At 49.1% G+C, this 23,636-nt stretch overlaps 2 protein-coding genes across 3 annotated transcripts; both read left to right on the top strand.

Annotated features, from left to right (window-relative positions):
• The first annotated feature begins 19,219 nt into the window (after nucleotides 1–19,219).
• On the top strand, nucleotides 19,220–20,271 carry LOC123129433 (translation initiation factor IF-2). The gene is made up of 2 exons (XM_044549600.1): nucleotides 19,220–19,381; nucleotides 19,438–20,271. The coding sequence occupies exons 1-2, from the start codon at nucleotides 19,220–19,222 to the stop codon at nucleotides 20,269–20,271; spliced, it is 996 nt and encodes a 331-aa protein (XP_044405535.1).
• Nucleotides 20,272–20,308: 37 nt separating this feature from the next.
• On the top strand, nucleotides 20,309–23,636 carry LOC123131989 (putative F-box/FBD/LRR-repeat protein At4g03220). 2 transcript variants are annotated; one of them, XM_044551728.1, is made up of 4 exons: nucleotides 20,309–21,766; nucleotides 21,995–22,116; nucleotides 22,303–22,354; nucleotides 22,592–23,036. In XM_044551728.1, exons 1-4 carry the CDS (start codon nucleotides 20,750–20,752, stop codon nucleotides 22,670–22,672), a joined length of 1,272 nt encoding a protein of 423 aa, XP_044407663.1. In that variant the 5' UTR covers nucleotides 20,309–20,749; the 3' UTR covers nucleotides 22,673–23,036. The 2 variants fall into 2 exon arrangements, with proteins under 2 accessions (XP_044407663.1, XP_044407662.1); XM_044551727.1 differs by lacking the exon at nucleotides 22,592–23,036 and adding an exon at nucleotides 23,097–23,636 and having other exon boundaries at nucleotides 20,315–21,766.

The raw sequence follows: 23,636 nt of genomic DNA, 5'->3' as shown, positions 1-23,636 counted from the left end.
AGTCACTCGGGAGACGACCTTATAAAAGGCACTGGACCAGGCCTCTGCCCCATGCGCTCCCATTCTCTCTTCTTCCCCCGATCTCTCTGCCACGCTCGCTTCCGCTCCCGTCGCCGGACCCTCGCTCGAACTCGACCTGCCGCCATGGGGAAAGAGAGGACGGTGGCGCTGGAACACGCGAAGAAGGCTATCGCGAAGGCGAAGGGCAAGCGGACCAGCCAGGGCGGATCCTCGTCGAGATCCGGCCTGCCGCCAGGCTGGATCCAGGGCAACTGGATCCGCTCGACAATCACCCAGGACGACCTCGATGACCTGGTGGAGGGGGGACTGATCCCCCACAAGTTGGCACGGCTCCCGGGGAACGAGACCGAGCCGCAGCCAAGGGAGGGTGAGTATGTTCTCCTCGCCACCCACGTAGATCATGGATTCTCACTGCCTCCCCATCCTTTCTTCTGGGGGGTTTTGAACTTCTTTGGGGCTCAGGTCCACCATTTCACTCCAAAAACCATAGTCTATCTGGCTGCTTTCCTGATGTGTGAAAATTTCTTGGGCTGTCGACCGCACTGGGGTCTTTTCAAACACATCTTCACCTGCCGCTCCCAGTCGGTCAAAAAGGCCAATCCGAGTGACGAGAGGACACAAGTGATCCAGACGTGCGGGGGTCTGGGGATCCAGATGAGGAGCAAGAGTACCTTCCCAGCCATGATCCTTCCTGACTCGGTCCGGGGCTGACAGTCGACTTGGTTCTACTGCAAGGATCAGTCGACCGGGCTTCCTCCCTTTTCTTTGGCTCGAGTGGGGAAGCCCACCCCCCTGAAGGTGGTTCCAGAAGAGAAGGCGCAGGTCAAGCGGGTCGTCCAACTCGTCCGCGATGGGGTGACCAGGATGGACCTGCTGGAGGTCTTTCTCGGTCGACGCATCCAACCGCTTCAGGCACGCTATCATCCGATGTGGATGTACTCTGGGCTCGAGGATTCCACTCGGATCCACCCGGAGGACGTCAGTGAGGACACCTTGTAGAAGTGGCCGATGGGGATCACCAGCAACAAAGACAACCCTCGGGGGTCTAGGAGGGTGATTCCATTCGACCACTCGCATCAGGCGGAGCAGGTATGATTCTGTTTTATCAAGTATCTTTCTGATTCACAGTGTGACATCTTGTTGATGGTCGACTGAATTTCTTTTGATTGTTGTCTTTTCAGGCCCTCATCGACATGTACTCAATGCCCAATGTAGTGCAGGAGCAAGACGTCGAGGAAGAGGCGAGCGGGGGCGAGAGCAGCGAAGGGCACTCGGATGCCAAGGAGGACGAGGAGAGCGACGAATCGACTGATGACGCAGAATTCGACTCGCCTCCTCGCAGGGAGAGGAGATCCAAACATGCTCACGACCCGGCGAGCGCTCCGGACCTGGTGGCCGCGCCGATTGGACAGTCTTCGAAGCGTCCCAGGACGTCTTCCCCAACGCCGACTGAGAAGGCTCCAAAGCAGTCCAAAGTCGTGCCGCCTCCAGCGCCGAAAGCACCGAAAGCCACCTCCTCCAAACTGCCAAAGGCTTTGCCCAGGATCAAAGTGACCGTCCCTACTATCTCCGGGTAATCATCTGGCTTGTCCTTTTCGTTGACTCGATTAACCGGATGTAACCGAATGAATGCGGGTCTTTGCAGTGCTGCTACATCAGGAACCTCTTCTCTCCAGTACCGGGACGAGGAGATGGAAGATGCGGTTACCTCCAACCCAGGTATAAACTCTTGTGATTTTGTTCTTGATTCCTTGGTCGATTGCGTTCTAGCGGTTCACTTGGGGTTGAATGATCTACCTTGTAGCTCCACCCAACGTCATCGATCTTCCAGATGACGATGAAGATGTGGCTCTTAGCCCAGGAAGAGCAAGAAGGTAGCAGCTGGCAGGATGTCTCGGCAAGAACCAACTACAACACCTCCCGTTCGTCAACCTGAAGACGCGGGCAGGGCCTCTGTGACCTTCGCTACACCCTTGTCGAGCGAGCACCCCGCACCATCGACTGCACCTGTGATTCCTTCATTCGTCCAACTCCACGCCACAGAGCTCCAAGCCGCCACACCTGGGTCGTCTGCTCACTTTTTCACCAGTTATCCCGTCCCGGACAACCAATTGGAAGCGGCTGCGGAAGCCATCCGACAGGCTGACATGATGATGGAGTGGGTGAAGACGGTGCATGAGAACAGCCAGGCTGCCTACGACGCCCGCGCTGCTCTTCGGGCCAATGTCCATGTGAGTAGACTTTCCGACTGCTTTTGCTCTATGAGGATATGTTACCCGAAAAAATCTTCTTCTACACAATCTCCTGTTGTTTGTGTCGAATTAGAGCACCCACTGGGTGTTTTGTTGTTTTTGGTAGTTTCGTTCTTACACTCGGTCTGGGCGACTGGGATCTGAACCGGTGGGGGCACGCTAAGTGCACCCACTGGGTGTAGTCCCCGAGACCGCGGTCGACTGCTGGTAGTCGACTGGGGTCTGAGTTCTACTTTCCTTTCTTTTTCTTTTCTTACACTCGACTCAGGCGGACCGGTCGAGTAGGATCTGAACCGGTGGGAGCACGCCAAGTGCACCCACTGGGTGTAGTCCCCGAGACCGCAGTCGACTGCTGGCAGTCGACTGTGGTCTGAATAGCTTTTTTTTACTTGGTCCGGGTGGACCGGTCGAGTTGGATCTTAGTCAGCGGGGGCACGCCAAGTGCACCCGTTGGGTGTGGCCCCTGAGACAGCAGTCGACTGTGTGCAGTCGGCTGGGGTCTAAGCGAACTTCTTTAGGTTTTATTCACTCAGAAGTAAACAACCTTTGATCTTATCGACTGATCCGTCTTTTGCCTTCTGCAGAAGTCTTGTACTCTTATTTCCAAGTTTGCTGAACTTGAGGAGAATCAGAGGCAACTCAACCTCGACTTGGAATTGGCCCAGCTGAATCTGAAGAAAACTCAAGGTGAAGCCGCTGGTATGGAAGGTGACTGACTGTCGACTGACTTTCAATATATTTCTTTGATCTCTTATTTGATTCGATTGCTTCTTTTGTAGAGAAAATGAAGTTGGCTCTGGAGAAGAAGGACTCGGACCTCGCCGCCGCGCAAAAAGCAGCCCAAGATAAAACTGCTCTCGTAGAGCAGAAGCTTGCTTTAATCGGAACGCTGGAAGGGGAGGTGAACAAACTGAAATCTTGTCTTAATGAAGCTAACCGCGAAGTGACCAGTCTGAAGAAGGATAAGGTTGTCCTGAATGAAAAGTTGGAGTCTGCGATCCGCAAGAGGAATGACATGGAAGCTTATCTAAGGACTCTTGCCAAGAAGCTCTATCTCACGCTGGAAGGTATTTCTTTTAAACCGACTGTGTTGATGCTTGCGATCAGATCTTGCTCGGTCGATTCACTAATTTTTGGCTGCATAATTCTGCCAAGACTTCAACGAGGAAACTGGAAGGGTCGAGACGGGTCTGGACCCTATCACTTCTCCAGTCTATGACGAAACAATAATGAACGTGCTCCGACTGGAGTCCCGTATCGCCAGCGCCACAAGCTACCTCGTGTGCCTGAAGGAGGTAGTCTCCCGAATCGACTCATCGCTTTGGCCGAGGGCGACGCTTCAAAATGACCTGGAATCCCTGATGGCTCGACTGAACGAGATCCCTGACCGAGTGCAAGAATGGAAGAAATCCTCCGCCCGGTGTGGTGCTGACGTGGCGCTATCCTTGGTGCGAGTCCATTGCAAGGAGGCTCGTGAAGACAAGCTGGCTGCGATCAAAGTCGCTAACACCAAAAAGCATGATTTCCAGTCCTTCATGGAGACTTTCATTGCTGCCGCCACTCGGATCACTGATGGGATCGACCTGGACTCATTCGTGGAGCCTGTCAGCCCTCCTCCGGCCGAGTGAACAAACTTATGAAACTTGAATCTGCTTTAAATTTGCCTCGGAATGCCGAGTGATTGCTGTAACCGTTGAACTCCTTCGGGCTTGATGCCCGAATACTTTTGATTTGCTGCTTGGAACTTTTAGGATTTATCCAAATTTGGTTTATCTCTGAATGTGCTTGTGTTTGCCTTTGAATGGACTTTGCTCACTGCTCGGAATAGTCTTTGTGCTGGAAATGCAGCTCTGAAGTGGTGGCTCCACTCGACCTACGCTTTGTCGTCCTTGCAGATAGGGATGGAGCGCACGTTGTACTTGTGTTGTAGCTCCGAAGGAAAAGGTTGCAGTCGACCTGCACCTCGTCGTCCTTGCGGATAGGGATGGAGCGTACGTTGTACTTGTACCGTAGCTCCGAAGGAGAAGGTTGTAGTCGACCTGCACCTCGTCGTCCTTACGGATAGTGATGGAGCGTACGTTGTACTTGTGTCGTAGCTCCGAAGGAGAAGGTTGCAGTCGACCTGCACCTCGTCGTCCTTGCAGATAGGGGTATGTTTCGAACTTAGGTGAGTACTGGACTGCAGCTAAGCCCCCCCCCCCCCCCCCGAGTGGGAGGATTGCTCTCCACTCGGTAGGATTTTTTCAAACTTAGGTGAGTACTGGACTGCAGCTAAGCCTCCTAGTGAGAGAACTTAGGTAAGTACTGGACTGCAGCTAAGCCCCCGAGTGGGGGATTGCTCTCCACTCGGTAGGATTTTTTCAAACTTAGGCAAGTATTGGACTGCAGCTAAGCCTCCTAGTGAGAGAACTTAGGCGAGTACTAGACTGCAGCTAAGCCCCCGAGTGGGAGGATTGCTCTCCACTCGGTAGGATTTTTTCAAACTTAGGCGAGTATTGGACTGCAGCTAAGCCTCTTAGCGAGAAAACTTAGGCGAGTACTGGACTGCAGCTAAGCCCCCCGAGTGGGAGGATTGCTCTCCACTCGGTAGGATTTTTTCAGACTTAAGCAAGTATTGGACTGCAGCTAAGCCTCTTAGCGAGAGAAAACTTAGGCGAGTACTGGACTGCAGCTAAGCCCCCGAGTGGGAGGATTGCTCTCCACTCGGTAGGATTTTTTCAAACTTAGGCGAGTACTGGACTGCAACTAAGCCTCCTAGTGAGAGAACTTAGGCGAGTACTGGACTGCAGCTAAGCCCCCGAGTGGGAGGATTGCTCTCCACTCGGTAGGATTTTTTCAAACTTAGGCGAGTACTGGAATGCAGCTAAGCCTCCTAGTGAGAGAACTTAGGCGAGTACTGGACTGCAGCTAAGCCCCCGAGTGGGAGGATTGCTCTCCACTCGGTAGGATTTTTTCAAACTTAGGTGAGTACTGGACTGCGGCTAATCCTCCTAGTGAGAGAACTTAGGCGAGTACTAGACTACAGCTAAGCCCCCGAGTGGGAGGATTGCTCTCCACTCGGTAGGATTTTTTCAAACTTAGGCGAGTACTGGACTGCAGCTAAGCCTCCTAGTGAGAGAACTTAGGCGAGTACTGGACTGCAGCTAAGCCCCCGAGTGGGAGGATTGCTCTCCACTCGGTAGGATTTTTTTCAAACTTAGGCGAGTACTGGACTGCAGCTAAGCCTCCTAGTGAGAGAACTTAGGTGAGTACTGGACTGCAGCTAAGCTCCCGAGTGGGAGGATTGCTCTCCACTCGGTAGGATTTTTTCAAACATAGGCGGGTATTGTACTGCAGCTAAGCCTCCTAGTGAGAGAACTTAGGCGAGTACTGGACTACAGCTAAGCCCCCGAGTGGGAGGATTGCTCTCCACTCGGCAGGATTTTTCAAACTTAGGCGAGTACTGGACTGCAGCTAAGCCTCCTAGTGAGAGAACTTAGGCGAGTACTGGACTGCAGCTAAGCCCCCGAGTGGGAGGATTTCTCTCCACTCAGTAGGATTTTTTCAAACTTAGGCGAGTACTGGACTGCAGATAAGCCTCCTAGTGAGAGAACTTAGGCGAGTACTGGACTGCAGCTAAGCCCCCGAGTGGGAGGATTGCTCTCCAGTCGGTAGGATTTTCTTTCGAACTTAGGCGAAACGGATTCACGACTAAGCTCACCCACTAGGGGATTTCAGAAGTAAATGAGAACACAACAATCGAATGATAGGACCGTAAGCTCTTGTCTTTGATAAACAAATTACAAAGGTGTTTCTTATTACATTTTATTCGAATGAGTGCTTAAGTATAAAAGGGGCAGAGCAGCTCGGCGTTCCAAGCCCGTGGCTTGTCTTTCTGATGCTCAATACTGTAAAGATGGTATGCCCCATTGTGGAGAACTTTGGTGATGATGAAGGGGCCTTCCCAAGTCGGGGCGAGCTTGTGTGGTTTCTTTTGATCTACTCGAAGAACCAGGTCTCCTTCTTGAAAGGCTCGACCCTTCACATTTCTGGCGTGGAATCGACGCAAGTCTTGCTGATAAATGGTCGACCGGATCAAGGCCATCTCTCTTTCCTCCTCTAAGAGATCGACTGAATCTTGTCGGGCCTGCTCTACTTCCTCTTCGGAGAAGAGCTTGACTCGTGGTGCATTGTGGAGCAGGTCACTTGGCAGAACAGCTTCGGCTCCATAAACTAAGAAGAAAGGAGTTCGTCCGGTCGACCGATTAGGAGTTGTCCTTAAACCCCATAGAATTGACGGAAGTTCATCAACCCAAGCGCCTGCTGCGTGTTTGAGATCACGCATCAGTCGGGGTTTCAGTCCTTTGAGAATTAGGCCATTGGCTCTTTCTGCTTGTCCGTTCGACTGCGGGTGAGCGACCAAAGCATAGTCGACTCAAGTGCCTTGAGAAGCGCAGAAAGCTTTGAACTCATCGAAATCGAAGTTCGACCCATTTTTCGTGATGATATTGTGTGGGACTCCATATCTGAATGTCAATTCTTTGATAAAACTGACGTCGGTGCTAGCATCAAGGTTCTTGATAGGTTTAGCTTCGATCCATTTGGTAAACTTGTCGACTACAACGAGCACGTGAGTGAAGCCGCTCTTGCCAGTTCTCAGTGGTCCAACCATATCCAGTCCCCAAACAGCAAAGGGCCAGATGAGGGGGATGGTTTTCAGGGCTGACACTGGCTTGTGAGACATGTCGGAGTAAAACTGGCAACCTTCACATCTGTCGACTATAGCTTTCACCATTTCATTTGCTTGTGGCCAATAGAACCCAACTCAGTATGCTTTAGCCATGATGGTCTGAGAGGACGCATGGTGACCACAGGTCCCCGAGTGGATATCATTGAGGATCATTCGACCTTCTTCTGGTGTTATGCATTTTTGACCGACTCCAGTCACGCTTTCCCTGAACAGTTGTCCTCTTATCACAGTAAAGGCCTTGGATCGATGGACGATCTGTCGAGCCTCTTCCTCATCCTCTGGGAGTTCTTTCCTAAGGATGTACGCAATGTAGGGCACCGTCCAATCGGGAGTAATGGCTAGAACCTCCATGATCAGGTCGACCACGGCTGGGACCTCGACTTCAGTCGGATCTATGGCGCTCTTAGGTTGCGGGGGCTCTTCAATAAAAGGGTCTTCCTGAACTGTCGGCGTGTGAATATGCTCCAAAAACACATTTCTCGGAATGGCTTCTCTCTTGGAACCTATCTTTGCCAAGTCATCGGCTGCTTGATTTTTCAGTCGGGGTATGTGGTGGAGCTCTAACCCCTCAAACTTCTTCTCAAGCTTCCTCACCGCATTGCAGTAACCAGTCATGGCTGGGCTTCTGACATCCCACTCCTTCATCACTTGATTAACTACAAAATCTGAGTCGCCATAGACCATGAGGCGACGGACGCCGAGTGAGATGGCCATGCGCAACCCATACAGGAGTGCTTCATATTCTGCTTCATTGTTGGAGGAATCAAAGTGAATCTGGAGGACATATCTGAGCCTGTCTCCTCGGGGGGATACCAGAGCTACCCCAGCACCAGAACCATTCAACATTTTGGAACCGTCGAAGAACATGGTCCAGTGCTTCGAGTGAACTTGAGCCGGCAGTTGCTGTTCGATCCACTCGGCGAGGAAATCTGCTATTGCTTGGGACTTGATAGCTTTCTTTGCCTCAAACTTGATATCCAAGGGAAGGAGTTCAATCGCCCATTTTGCCACTCGACCAGTTGCATCCCTGTTGTGCAGAATCTCTGCCAATGGAGCATCGCTGACGACTGTAACAGAGTGATCCGAGAAATAGTGTGCAACCTTCTTCGTGGTCATGTAAATCCCATAGACAAGCTTCTGATAGTGAGGATATCTCTGCTTTGACGGGGTCAGGACTTCAGAAATATAATAAACTGGGCGTTGAACTTTATAAGCTTTTCCTTCTTCTTCCCGCTCGACTGTAAGTACTGTACTGACGACTTGTCCAGTGGCTGCTATATAAAGTAGTAGAGGCTCTTTGCTGATTGGAGCAGCAAGCACCGGGTGGGTGGAAAGCAGGGCTTTTAGCTCTGCAAATGCTGCATCAGCTTCTGGGGTCCACTCGAACTTATCTGATTTCTTCATCAGTCGGTAAAAAGGCAGCGCCTTTTCACCGAGGCGAGAAATGAATCGACTTAGGGCGGCCAAGCAACCAGTAAGCTTCTGGACATCATGCACACGCACAGGGCATTTCATTCGGAGTATAGCACCCACTTTCTCTGGGTTAGCATCGATTCCTTGTTCGGAAACAAAGAAACCGAGTAACTTTCCGCCCGGAACTCCAAACGTGCACTTTGATGGATTGAGCTTGATATCATACCTTCTGAGGTTGGTAAAGGTTTCAGCAAGGTCAGTCAGTAGGTCGGAACCTTTACATGACTTGACCACAATGTCATCCATGTATGCTTCCACATTCCGACTGATCTGAGTGAGCAGACACTTCTGAATCATCCGCATGAATGTGGCTCCGACATTCTTCAAACCGAATGGCATTGTGACATAACAGAAGCACCCAAACGGGGTGATAAAAGCTGTCTTCATCTCGTCGGGTCCGTACAGACGGATCTGGTGGTACCCGGAGTAGACATCCAAAAAGGACAAACGCTCGCACCCTGTAGTCGAGTCGACTATCTGGTCGATGCGAGGGAGAGGAAAGTGATCTTTCGGGCAGGCCCGATTGATATGCTTGAAATCAATGCACATGCAAAGTGAGTCGTCCTTCTTTGGGACCATGACAACATTGGCTAACCACTCGGACTGGTAAATCTCTCAGATAAACTCAGCTGCCAAAAGCCGAGCCACCTCTTCACCGATTGCCTTTCTTTTCTGTACGGCGGACCGTCGAAGATGCTCTTTGACTGGTTTCACCTTTGGGTCGACTCGCAAATGATGCTCAGTAAGTCCCCTGGGAACACCCGGCATGTCAGAAGGCTTCCATGCAAAGATGTCCCAGTTCTCATGGAGGAACTGGATGAGCGCTTCTTCCTATTTGGAGTCGAGAGTGGTTGAAATGTGAGTCGGAGCAGCATTGGGATCTGTCGGGTGAATGTGAATCGACTTCGTTTCACCAGACGTCTGGAATGCTGAATCTATGGCTGGTTTCTTGGCTCGCAACAAGTCACTCGAATCTGCATTTTTCTGGTATTCTTGCAATTCTACCACAGCCATCTGAGCATCGGCGATCTTTGAACCCTTCTGGAAGCACTCTTCTGCCTTCTTCCGATTACCAGAGATAGTGATCACTCCTTTGGGACCAGGCATCTTCAGTTTGAGGTACACATAACACGGTCGAGCCATAAATCATGCATAAGCTGGCCTGCCCAGAATTGCATGATAAGCACTCTGGAAATCCACAACTTGAAATGTCAACTTTTCTTTGCGGTAATTTTTGGTATCACCAAAAACCACGTCGAGCGCAATCTGACCGAGGGATGCAGCCTTCTTGCCTGGGATGACCCCATGGAAACTCATATTGCTTTCACTGAGTCTGGACATTGGAATACCCATTCCCTTCAACGTCTCTGCATACAGTATATTCAGGCCACTGCCACCATCCATCAGGACCTTTGTTAGTCGAGTGCCTTCGACCACCGGGTCGACCACCAGTGCTTGCCTCCCAGGGGTGGCTATGTGCGCTGGATGGTCAGACTGGTCGAATGTAATGGCAGTCTGTGACCACTTCAAGTAACTGGGTGTCACCGGAGCGACCATGTTCACTTCTCTGTTGATGACTTTCAATCGACTTTTGCTCTCAACGTCAGCAAAAATCATCAGAGTGGAATTCACGTGGGGATAACCATCATCATCCCCTTCCTCATCTTCAGCCTTGTCTGCTTCCTTCTCCTTTTCCTTGGGTTGTTTCTCTCAGAATTGCTGGATTAAGAGTCAACACTGCCGAGCGGTGTGCTTCGGGTAAATGAAATTACCTTCTTCATCTTTTTTTGGTGTGGATATGGCACGGCAGATCCAACACGTCATTTCCATCTTGATCTTTTACTTTCTTGGGGTTCCACGACCCTTTGGGCTTCCCCTTGAACTTTCCTTGAACCACAGCCAAGGCTTCACCCGGAGTAGCTGGCTCGGCCTTGCGCTTCTGTTTCCGACCGGAGTTTCCTCCTCCGGCTTCGTGGGCGACTACTTTGTGCTTGCCACTCTGGAGTCGCTCTTCTTCTTCACCATTGGCATACTTGGTGGCAATCTCCATCATCCGAGTCAGAGTCATATTTCCTGTCTGACCGAATTTCAGATTCAACTCTCGATATCTGACACCTTCCTTGAAAGCACAAATTGCCTGATGATCAGATACATCCTCTACTGTGTGGTGTAGGGTGATCCATCTCTGGATATAATCCCTCAAAGTTTCATTCGGTTTCTGAACACAACACTGTAATTCTGTCAAACCTGCCGGCCGTTTGCAAGTGCCCTCGAATGTTCTGACAAACACTCGGGTGAGATCTTCCCAAGTATAGATGCTGCCAGGCGCCAACTGATTCAGCCATGCTCTAGCCGAGCCCTCCAACATCAAAGGAAGGTGTTTCATGGCCACTTCATCATTGCCGCCACCAATCTGGACAGCCACTCGGTAGTCTTCAAGCCAAGTGTCAGGCTTGGACTCTCCGGTGAACTTACTGACTCCAGTCGCCAACCTGAAGTTGGGGGGAATCACCGCAGCTCTGATAGCTCTGCTGAGGCACTCAGGACCTGAGACATGCGCCCTGTTGCTGGTTTGTGGATCTCTATCATGGCCCTCTCGGTGAGCTCTGTTTCTGTCGACCAAGCCCTGAATGAGAATATATCTCGCATCAAAGCCTAGCTCCCTGGGGTCGACTGGAATACCTCGTCCGACACTATGAGGGCGTCTGTCTTCATGTTGCCAAGGCACGTATGACCCACTCCTTGGAGGAGGCGTGGGCACTCGAGATGATCATCGCGATCGGCTCGGTGATCATACTGCTCTCGGTTTCTGTACCGATCACATCCATCTCCACGTCCCTCACGCCTCGGGGGCGATCTTGGGCTATGGGCCGACTGAACTGTGTATGTAACCACAGATCTGCTATGGATCCTATTCCGCGACTGAGATACGACCGTATTATGCTCTCCCACTACCCGGAGCAAGGCTCTGATCTGCATCAGACCTCGACTAGCTTCTGATTGGGAAGGTTGGATCGACTCTACTATCCGGGCAGTAGCTGCTAGATTCTGGATCGGGGTTAGATATACCTGAGTCGGAGGTGGAAAAAAGTTGGCGTCGATTGGACTCAGGAGCACGTTGTCGAGCGCGATCGTCGAGTGCGCGCTGGAGGTTCTCCAGTCGAGTGCGCTCAGCCAGGTTGGCCAAGCGCCCCTGCTCCAAGGCTTGGGCCTCAGGGGTTTCTCCAACTATAGGAGTATGAAGTGCATCCATGTTCCGGCGGCGAAGTTCCTCCCTCTGCTGCGAGGAGAGGGGTTCGGGGCGGTACTCCTCATGAACGCGCGACGGATCGCCATTCTCGTCGCCTCCGTCTTCATGGTTGAAGCCAGGAGGGCTGCGTGGTCCATTGACCATCAGGACTTCCGCCGCCGGGTCGCTGCTGTCACACTCGGATGCGGTCTCTACGGAGCTAGTCGACAGATCAAACAGGCCATAGAGAGTTTCGTCGGGCTCGATCGCCGCGACTTGAGGGGTGGCCGACTGGCGGGCCACCGCATACTTCACCCACCGCTGAAGCCTTGACCGACCAAAGCGTTTGCTCCGGCGAGCTGCAGGGAGGGGGAAAGCTCCTGGAGTCGACTGATACTGGGTTGACGGCTGCCGCAGGAGGACGCCGCAGATGCATGCGCAAAAGTGTGTCGCCCCGCGGGCGGGGAGCACGTTGGCGTCGAGTGGAGCCTCCTGAAGCCAAGCGGAGTCGTTGGCGACGAACATGAGCGCGCCGAGACAGATCTCGCGGCCCTCAGCCAAACCTCCGCCGGGAACCATGATGAAGGGGATCGGAAAAATTGCAACTTCTCCAACAAGTCGCTAAGACACCTGCCCCATGGTGGGCGCCAACTGTCGTGGTTCTAAGACTGACAGTAGAATAGGGGGTAGGAATGTAGAGGCAAAATCCTAGCTATGGAGGAGTTGTACGCACAGGTTTTACGAGTTCAGGCCCTTCTCGGAGGAAGTAACAGCCTTACGTCTTGGAGCCCGGAGGCGGTCGACTGAATATATGCGTGTGAATTACAAAAAGTGTGAACCCTTGTCCCAGAGGAGGGGGTGGCTCATATAGAGTGCGCCAGGACCCCAGCTCCCCTCCGTTACACAGGATTCAATGCCCATAAAGGAGGAGCGTTACTGGTAACGTCTGAAGTAAAGTGTTGTAAATGCTCATAAAGCTATGGTTTAAACCCAGACCGTTGCAGAGTGGAAGGTTTCTCATCTTCTGGTGGTCGAGTGTCTTCAAGGTGGTCGAGTGAGAACATCTTCATGGTCGAGTGGATGATGGTTTCTCTTCGACTGTTTCTGATTCTTTGTAGAGATGTCCTTGGGAAGGGTATGTTGGACAGATCCATGACCCTACCCTAGGTACATAGCTTCATCAGCCCCTACTTTTTATTTACGTAATATTTATTATCTTGCAAACCTATCCAAAACACCTACAAAGTACTTCTAGTTTCATACTTGTTCTAGGTAAAGCGAACGTTAAGCATGCGTAGAGTTGTATCGGTGGTCGATAGAACTTGAGGGAATATTTGTTCTGCCTTTAGCTCCTCATTTGGTTCGACACTCTTACTTATTGAAAGAGCTACAATTGATCCCCTATACTTGTGGGTTATCAAGACCTTTTTCTGGCGCCGTTGCCGGGGAGTCATAGCGTGGGGTGAATATTCTCGTGTGTGCTTGTTTGCTTTATTACTAAGTAATTTTTATTTGCTGTTCTTAGTTGTTCTCTATCTTTAGTTATGGATATGGAACACGAAATACCAAAAAAATTAGGTGTACTTGCTACTCATGGAGATGAGGAACCTCCTAAAACCCTCGATGCTCGTTATGTGACAGAAACTATGTACTATTTTGATAATCCAGAGAAAACCCCATTCAATTTGGTAATGGGAGTAACATTGGATCAACGTGAATACTTTAGGGATTATCGCTTGACACAAAAAGGGAAACTATTATGGGATCAAATTTATATATTGAAGTGGTATGCTCAGCAAGTATGCTTGAGTTATGATTATACTTGTTGCTCTAGGATGAAGGCTCCACACCTTCCCTTTTCATGCAAATTTAATGATAATGAAACCTTAGCTTCTTATGCTAATGGTATATATGATTACTATGATGTGGAACAAATAGAAGAATTTGTTGCTTTTAAGGGTGCTTATGAAATTGAATCTTTCTTTGAAAAGTATGAAGCTTTTGATGATGATGTTTATAGGCCTGAAAATTTAGCTATCCTAAAATATTGCTATGATAATTATGAATATAATTCCTATATTAATGCGCTTATTGAGAAAGTCTCCGTTGTCGAAGAAGAGACTAATATTTTGCAGGAATCTATGGAAGAAGAAGTTGATGAACATGTGAGCTCATTGGATGAAAAAGATGAGGAAGAGAGCAAATAACAAAAGGAGGAAGAGTGGATTGATCACCCGTGCCCACCTTCTAATGAGAGTAACTCTTCAACTCATACATTGTTTAATTCCCCTTCATGCTTATCGAAGGATGAATGCTATGATAATTGCTATGATCCCGTTTTTTTTTTTGAAATATCCCTTTTTGATGATGCTTGCTATGCTTGTGGCCAAGATGCCAATATGAATTATGCTTATGGAGATGAACTTGCTATAGTTCCTTATGTTAAAAATGAAATTGTTGCTATTGCACCCACACATGATAGTCCTATTATCTTTTTGAATTCTCCCGACTACATTATATCGGAGAAGTTTACCCTTATTAAGGATTATATTGATGGGTTGCCTTATACCGTTGCACATGATGATTTTGATGAATATAATATGCATGTGCTTGCTGCTCCTACTTGCAATTATTATGAGAGAGGAACTATATCTCCACCTCTCTATGTTTCAAATATGATAAAATTGCAAGAAACTGTTTATACTATGCATTAGCCTTTACTATGTGTGCATGAATTGTTCTTTTATGACATGTCGATGCATAGGAAGAGAGTTAGACTTCGTAGTTACATGATATATGTTTCTTTGTGCTCACTACTAAATTACAAATCATTGTTAAGTAAAATTGGCTTTGATATACCTTGGGATCCGGGTGGATTCATTACTTGAGCACTATATGCCTAGCTTAATGGCTTTAAAGAAAGTGCTGCTAGGGAGACAACCCGGAAGTTTTAGAGAGTCATTTATTTCTGTTGAGTGCTTTTATATAGTTTAAAAACAACAAAAATAAAGAGGGGAACCCAAAACTTTTTCAAAAAGGAAAGTGAAAGTGAGAAAGACAAGCATTGTTGAAGTGGGAGAGCTCCTTGAACTTTGTTCATGCTCACGACAACTTTGTGAATCTTGATTACAGAAACTTTTCAACAAAAATAGTTATCCCCTTGTACAATTCCATTGTATTAAAAATAATGTGCCAAGGTTTGCCTTTAGGATGTTTACATTTGCTTGATGGTTTGTATGGTGCAGGACAGAAATTTTGGCTGTAGTGCGCGATTTTACATTTTTAGTTGGAACGTCAAACGGTTCTGATTATTTTTGAACTTTCTTCCTATACAAATTGTTTATTTTTTTCTAATTTTGGTAGAATTTTTCAAGTATCATAAATATGGTGAATGTTCAGATTGTTACAGACTGTTCTGTTTGAAACAAATTCTGTTTTTGGTGCATAGTTTGCTTGCTTTGATGAAACTATCGATTAATATCAGTGGATTAAGCCATGAAAAAGTTATATTACAGTAGCTATAATGCAAAAACAAAATATTAATTGGTTTGCAACATTACTCAGAGTAGTGATTTGCTTTATTATACTAACGGATCTTACCGAGTTTTCTGTTGATGTTTTGTGTGGATGAAGTGTTCGATGATCGAGAAGGTCTCGATGTGAGAAGAAGGAAGAGAGGCAAGAGCTCAAGCTTGGGGATGCCTGAGGCACCCCAAGTAAACATTTAAGGAGACTCAAGCGTCTAAGCTTGGGGATGCCCCAGAAGGCATCCCCTCTTTCTTCAAGAAGTATCGGTATGTTTTCGGATTCGTTTTGTTCATGCGATATGTGCAATCTTGGAGCGTCTTTTGCATTTAGTTTTCATTTTTCTTTTATGCACCATGCTGGTATGAGGCAGTCCTTGGTTTATTTACAGAATGCTCTATGCACTTCACTTATATATTTTGAGTATGGCTTTATAGAATGCTTCATGTGCTTCACTTATATCATTTGAAGTTTGGATTGCCTGTTTCTCTTTACATAGACAACCGCCATTTATAGAATGCTCTTTTGCTTCACTTATATTTGTTAGAGCGTGGGCATATCTTTTGTAGAAAGAATTAAACTCTCTTGCTTCACTTATATCTATTTAGAGAGATGACAGGAATTGGTCATTCACATGGTTAGTCATAAAGTCCTACATAAAACTTGTAGATCGCTAAATATGATATGTTTGATTCCTTGCAATAGTTTTGCGATATAAAGATGGTGATATTAGAGTCATACTAGTGGGTAGTTGTGGATTAGTAGAAATACTTGTGTTGAGGTTTGTGATTCCCGTAGCATACATGTATGGTGAACCGTTATGTAACAAAGTCGGAGCATGAGGTATTTATTGATTGTCTTCCTTATGAGTGGCAGCCGGGACGAGCGATGGTCTTTTCCTACCAATCTATCCCCCTAGGGGCATGCGTAGTAGTACTTTGCTTCGGGGGATAATAAACTTTTGCAATAAGTATGTGAGTTCTTTATGACTAATGTTGAGTCCATGGATTATACGCACTCTCACCCTTCCATCATTGCTAGCCTCTCTAGTATCGCGCAACTTTTGCCGGTACCATAAACCCACCATATACCTTCTCCTCAAAACAGCCACCATACCTACCTATCATGGCATTTCCATAGTCATTCCAAGATATATTGCCATGCAACTTTCATCATCATCATATACATGACTTGAGCATTCATTGTCATATTGCTTTGCATGATCGTAAGATAGCTAGCATGATGTTTTCATGGCTTGTCCGTTTTTTTATGTCATTGCTATGCTAGATCATTGCACATCCCGGTACACTGCCGGAGGCATTCATATAGAGTCATATCTTTGTTCTAGGTATCAAGTTGTAATAATGAGTTGTAAGTAAATAAAAGTGTGATGATCATCATTATTAGAGCATTGGCCCCCAAAAAAGGAGAGGCCAAAGAAGCCTAAATAAAAAGGGGGCCAAAGAAGCCCATTCAAAAAAGGGGCAATGTTACTATCCTTTTACCACACTTGTGCTTCAAAGCAGCACCATGTTCTTCATATAGAGAGTCTCTTGAGTTATCACTTTCATATACTAGTGGGAATTTTTCATTATAAAACTTGGCTTGTATATTCCGATGATGGGCTTCCTCAAATGCTCGAGGTCTTCATGAGCAAGCAAGTTGGATGCACACCCACTTAGTTTTTAGTTTGAGCTTTCATATACTTATAGCTCTAGTGCATCCGTTGTATGGCAATCCCTACTCCTCACATTGATATCTATTGATGGGCATCTCCATAGCCCGTTGATACACCTAGTTGATGTGAGACTATCTTATTTTTTTGTCTTCTCCACAACCACCATTCTATTCCACCTATAGTGCTATGTCCATGGCTCACGCTCATGTATTGCGTGAGGGTTGAAAATGCTGAAGCGTGTTAAAAAGTATGAACCAATTGCTCGGCTTGTCATCGAGGTTGTGCATGATGTTAATATTTTATGTGGTGAAGATGGAGCATAGCCAGACTATATGATTTTGTAGAGATAACTTTCTTTGGCCTTGTTATTTTGAAAAGACATGATTGCTTTATTAGTGGGCTTGAAGTATTATTGTTTTTATGTCAAATGATAGACTATTGCTTTGAATCACTCGTGTCTTAATATTCATGCCATGATTAGATATGTGATCAAGATTATGCTAGGTAGCATTCCACATCAAAAATTGTCTTTTTTATCATTTACCTACTCAAGGACGAGCAGGAATTAAGCTTGGGGATGCTAATACGTCTCCGTCGTATCTATAATTTTTGATTGTTCCATGCCAATATTCTACAAATTTCATATACTTTTGGCAACTTTGTATATTATTTTTGGGACTAACATATTGATCCAGTGCCAGTTCTTGTCTGTTGCATGTTTTATGTTTCGCGGAATATCCATATAAAACGGAATCCAAACGAGATAAAAACAGATGGAAAATATTTTTGGAATATTTTGAGAATTCCGGAAGAAAAATCCACGTGAGACGGTGCCCGAGGTGGCCATGAGGCAGGGGGCGCGCCTGCCCCCCTGGGCGCGCCCCTGACCCTCGTGGGCCACCCGAAAGGCGGTTGATGCCCTTCTTCAGCCGCAAGAAAGCTATTTTTTGGTAAAAAAATCACGGCGAAGGTTTCAGTCCAATCGGAGTTACGGATCTCTATATATATACGAAACGGTGAAAGGGCAGCAAAATAGAACGCAGAAACAGAGAGAGACAGAGAGACAGATCCAATCTCGGAGGGGCTCTCGCCCCTCCCATGCCATGGAGGCCAAGGACCAGAGGGGAAACGCTTCTCCCATCTAGGGAGGATGTCAAGGAAGAAGAAGACGAAGGGCCCCCCTCCCCCTTCTCTTCCGGTGGCGCCGGAATGCTGCCGTGGCCATCATCATCATCATCATCGCGATCTACACCAACACCTCCGCCATCTTCACCAACATCTCCATCACCTTCCCCCCTCTATCTACAGCGGTCCACTCTCCCGCAACCCGCTGTACCCTCTACTTGAACATGGTGCTTTATGCTTCATATTATTATCCAATGATGTGTTGCCATCCTATGATGTCTGAGTAGATTTTCGTTGTCCTGGCGGTGGTTGATGAATTGCTATGATTGATTTAATTTGCTTGTGGTTATGTTGATGTCCTTTGGTGCCCATCATATGAGCGCCCGCGTGGATCACACCATAGGGTTAGTTGTATGTTGATAGGACTATGTATTGGAGGGCAAGAGTGACAGAAGCTTCAACCTAGCATAGAAATTGATGCATATGGGATTGAAGGGGGACCAATATATCTTAATGTTATGGTTGGGTTTTACCTTAATGAACGTTAGTAGTTGCGGACGCTTGCTAATAGTTCCAATCATAAGTGCATAGAATTCCAAGTCAGGGATGACATGCTAGCAGTGACCTCTCCCACATTAAACTTGTTATCGGTCTAGTAAAGTAGTCAATTGCTTAGGGGCAATTTCGCAACTCCTACCACCACTTTTCCACACTTGCTATATTTACTTTATTGTTTCTTTATCTAAACAGCCCCTACTTTTTATTTACATAATCTTTATTATCTTACAAACCTATCCAACAACACCTACAAAGTACTTCTATTTTCATACTTGTTCTAGGTAAAGCGAACGTTAATCGTGCGTAGAGTTGTATCGGTGGTCGATAAAACTTGAGGGAATATTTGTTCTGCCTTTAGCTCCTCATTGGGTTCGACACTCTTACTTATCGAAAGAGGCTACAATTGATCCCATATACTTGTGGGTTATCAAGCACGGTTCTTAAAAGCACCCTTGGGCCTGGCCCGTTGGGAACGGCCGAATCGGCAGTGTCCCGAGAGCCAGGCCCGAGCAATGCTTCCAGGCGCACGTGGGTGGCTCTCTGGAGACGTGTGTCTCGGGTTAATCCCCCATCTCTCCCTAATCCTCAATCCCTCTCTCTTCCTCTACTCCAATGCGATCCCGTCCGCCATGGGAGCAGGTGCTTCTTTGCACGGAGGTCACGGAAGTATGTCCGGGGATCACTCCCGAAAGTGCCGCGCGGCATGCGCGCGCCGCCACCGCCGGGAGCCATCATCGTTCGCCCGCCGCTGCGGCGGCCGCAGCAGCAGCGGCAGCACACTAGGCGAGCCAGTGCCGCACAAGCGCGCCGAGCGCAGCCGGGAGCACCACGGTGACGCCCACGCGAGCGTCTCCAAGCGGGTCTCCGGCGGGAAGAGCTCCGTCGTCGTCCGCGCGCGCGTGCATTGCGCCCGACCGCCTCCTGCCCTGCTGCTCCAACCCCGCTCAGCACCCTGCAGCGCGGCTGCTCCCCTCCCCGCGCGCCCGCAGGACGGCCCCGCGCCACCGCACCTGCCCGTCGGTTGGCCGCGCCGGCTGCTGCCGCGCCTCGCATTGTCTCGCCACCTGCTCCCCTGCCTCGCCTCCCCTGCACACGCGCCTCACACCCGAGGCCATGGCCACTCCGCTCCCGGGCGCCCGCTTCGCCGCGTACCGCGCTGCTCTGCCCGCTACTAGCAAGCACACCGGCGGCCCCTCGCTCCGCCTCGTCTCCTCGCCCGTGCGCCACCAGGGGTGGAGCCCCTCGCGCCCGGGGCGGCGCCCTGCTGCAGCAGCTTTGCCTGACGGCTTCCTCCCCCAGCGGGCCACCGCGCCGTGGCCGCTGCCTCCTCCCCGCCGCAGCGCTCGCGTCCGCGCCCGCCCCGCCAGCGCCTCCTGCCTACCTCTTGCCGAGCGCTGGAGCGGGCGGCCAGGCTGCTGGCGCTCTACGGCGCGAGCATCGTGGAGTACACGAGCTAGGCGGACGCGACGACCATCCCGGGGCACTACGTGGTGTACTGGGAGCTGAGTTCAAGGACAGCCGCGAGGGGCCGTGGTCGGAGGCGGCGGTGTTCGAGCGGTGTTGCCTGGAGATGGAGGTGGCGCACGGCTTCTACGATGAGCTGCCCCGTCAGGCTCCGGTGCCGGCCAATTCGACGGCACTCTGGACGAAGAGAACCTTCAAGCATGGGCGTCGCTGTTAAGTGTACTTGTTAACTTCTAGTCATATGCATGTATGCAACCAAACGCTGGGTGAAAATTGCATCTCGATGACAAGACCTCCTAATGCAGGCAACCAATCAAGTTTGACATCTACGTTTTTGGCTTCGTTTTCTCTCACCCAGGACCTGCTCAGTCTGGCTCGTTTTTTTCCTCTGAGCCAGGCCCGGCAGTGAAAGCAACCAAACACGCCCTTGGTCAACAGATTATGACCGGTTTTCGCTAATTGACGGGGTGACTCTGTTGGCCTTAATTCATTTCTTATGAAAGTGAAAAGTCTTTCACCTTGTTTATTAACAGAAAATACCCAAATTCTCAAAAAAGAAAAAAGAAAAAAGGTGGCATCCAAATACCCTAGCCCCCAAATCGAGCTCGCAGCAGTTGCGAGTGGGGATTCCTCCGCCGGCATCCGGCATCCGGCGTCTCCGGTCCATTCCCCATTCCCCCGCCACCTGCAATTCCATGGGGGCGGGTCACAGCGTCGGGCGTCGGGATTCCGACGCCGGAGCAGGCGGCGAGGACCGCCTCAGCGCGCTTCCAGACGACGTGCTCGTCAGCATCCTCGTCAAGCTCCGCGACGCCGCGGCCGCCGCCCGGGCCAGCGTCCTCGCCCGCCGGTGGCGCTGCCTCTGGCCCCTCCTCCCGGAGCTCGCCTTCGCCGACGGCATCCAGCACCACCGCATAGTCCCCGCCCTCGCCGCCCACGAAGCGCTGGACCTCCGCGACATCCAGGTTGCCACCCGAGAGGCCTCCGTCGAGTACCTGGCGGTCTGGCTCCCCATCGCCGCGCGCCGCCTCTCCGGCTCCATGCACCTCCGGGTGGTGTGGCACGAGGGCGAGGCCGAGGTCCGGGCGGCGCTGGAGCCCGAACAGAGAGGGGCCATCCTGCTCCCTTGCTTCCGGCGAGCCACCTCCGTCGTACTCGAGTTCTCGTTTCTCCGCCTCGTCCTGCCGCCATCCGGGGTGTTCGCCCGGCTCCAAATCCTCATGCTGGTCGGCATCCTCGTGTACGGGCAGTGCAGCCTCGGCGACGCTGTCTCTTCCCCGCGCTGCCCATGCTTGAAGGTTCTCTTCGTCCAGAGCGCCCGCGGTCTGGGCAGCTTCAGGATCCACTCCAGGTCCCTCCTGCAGCTGCAGCTGTCGGATCTGCGCGACATGCAGCAGCTCACCGTCGTCGCGCCGTTGCTCCAGTTCTTGAGAGTGAGATGGTGCTTTACCAATGTAGCATATGCACTGAATCCAAGTCAACCAGTAGCCAGGATCTCAGCCCCTCTCCTGGAGAAGCTCGAATGGATGTGTGATTTCGTTCCTAGCTCTGTCCAGCTTGGTGAGATGCCACCACATCTCCGACGCCTTGTCGCTGGAATCATCATGGTATATGGATCAGATTGCATTGCTCCACACAACCGTTGTTGCATTGGCATTCTGCAGCGCTTTGAGCGTCTCGCTGCTCTCCGCCTCTGCCTTGCCTATCCGCCGGTGAGTGTGTGAGTTCACTCTTATTTGTGTTTTTATTACATCATTGTCGAGTCGATAGATAACGAGGCAAGCAATTCATACTTACTTCAACTTGGGGAATGTGTCATTTCGTATATCTGTCTGCAAAAGAAAAGAAAAAGCACACTATAGGAGAAGCGACGTTTGTTTGTGTCCTGATCAAACTACTTAGTATTTACAACCTTTTTGTGACTCCCTTTGAACTTGCAGGTCATAGGTAACCACAAATACTTGACGGAAGACATGACAAGGCTCCCCGACGTTGACTACTTGACCCTAGATATATTTTCATGTGGACATTCCTTTGGACCCAGCTCATTCCATCTTCTCAGGATGCAGTGGCGGAGCTAGCCCATAAATGCAGCCCGGGCATGACTGAACTGTGACAGCGTGAGCTGAGACCTGCCCAAAGAAATAAGTCTTCTAACCATAGATTATCAGTAGTGCTTAGTAGTAATTTTTTTGACTAGCCCGGGCAGCTGCCTGGGGTCGCCGGGAGGTGGCTCCGCCACTGTCAGGATGTGCTCTCGTTTGACAATACTCAAGATCAGATTTTCTTGCCAACTGCCGGTAATGCACTCCTTAATTTTTTTTAATCTGATGATACTTCAGTTACCAGAAAGTCACATAAAGAAATATGTCAATACATATTTGTTTTTCTAATTAAGCACCAATTAGCCTTGAGCTGCTAGTTTCACCGCTCTTCATTTTGGTTCGACACTGATAATATGGTATAAAGTTTATCTGTGGTAACTATATGCCTTGTGCATCTCCTAGTGACAACCATTCACTTTTCGTGTTTTTCAGAATTTGGCAGTACTATTTTGGTTCAGAAATGTGCAATACTTCTTTGGTCGGCAACTTCGTAATAGGTTTCACCTCAAATGATTGCCGGTTTCATTCGATACTGCTCCTCTTCTTCAGCAAATTCAAGATCTTCATTTTCTTCATTTTGGGTGGGGTAGGGTGTGTGGTGGGCAGGTGCATAATACACTGAAGGTTCAAGACAACAATACTAATACATTCTTTCTACGACCTTTCTATCTGCTAATCCTACTTTCTGCGTTATCTTGGCTTCGAAGTATTTTCCTGCATTTCATCATTTTCAGCTTTATCTCCCTTGTTTTACTTTTCAAGGACAAGCAAGATCGCATAATCTTTGTATTATAGAAGAAAAGACTTGACGGCTGAACTGTAAAATGCCACCAAGGTGATACCGTGATAGCAACCAAATTAGAAGCAAGTTACAGGCGACCAAGCTACAAACTTTATCACTTGGTCTTTCCTAAGCTGACACCCCCTCTTCTTTCAGGCACAAACCGGTTGCTTCTCAGGTTGCATATGCGATCAGCCACCAAACTGGAAAACCGAAGAACTCGGGCTGATCTGGCTCGAAGAAGTACAGATCTTGAGCTTTGCAGGAACTGAACATGAAGTCGCTTTTCTGAAACGGCTATTCAGCTGGGCAACATCGCTGAAAAGGATGATGGTAACATTCCACGACTCCATCACTGAGAGCAAGGGAAGAGAGCTACAGCAGCTGTTACTAAGCTTCTCCAGACCAGAAATATGTATATGCATATTACCATGTAGTGCTCCATCTTGAACAAGGTTTCATACTGTTATGTTCTACACCAACCCTGTTCGCGTGCACTAGTTATCAAGTGGAGCAACTTTACTTTTGCGAGAGCGGACTCGTTTAGCTTGTTTAACTGGAGTAGCTTGTTCCAGTATTGGCGAGACCGAACTCTTAACTTATTTATCTCTACTAGCTTGTGTTCCAGTATTTGTGGCCAGGGCACTGAACTGTACTTGTGTCGATTAATATGGATCAGAAGGAGTAACTTGTTTC

This window comes from Triticum aestivum, chromosome 6A (genome assembly GCF_018294505.1).
Source record: "Triticum aestivum cultivar Chinese Spring chromosome 6A, IWGSC CS RefSeq v2.1, whole genome shotgun sequence".
In the NCBI taxonomy this organism is placed as follows: Eukaryota; Viridiplantae; Streptophyta; class Magnoliopsida; order Poales; family Poaceae; genus Triticum; species Triticum aestivum.
This window is presented reverse-complemented; position numbering and strand designations above follow the sequence as displayed.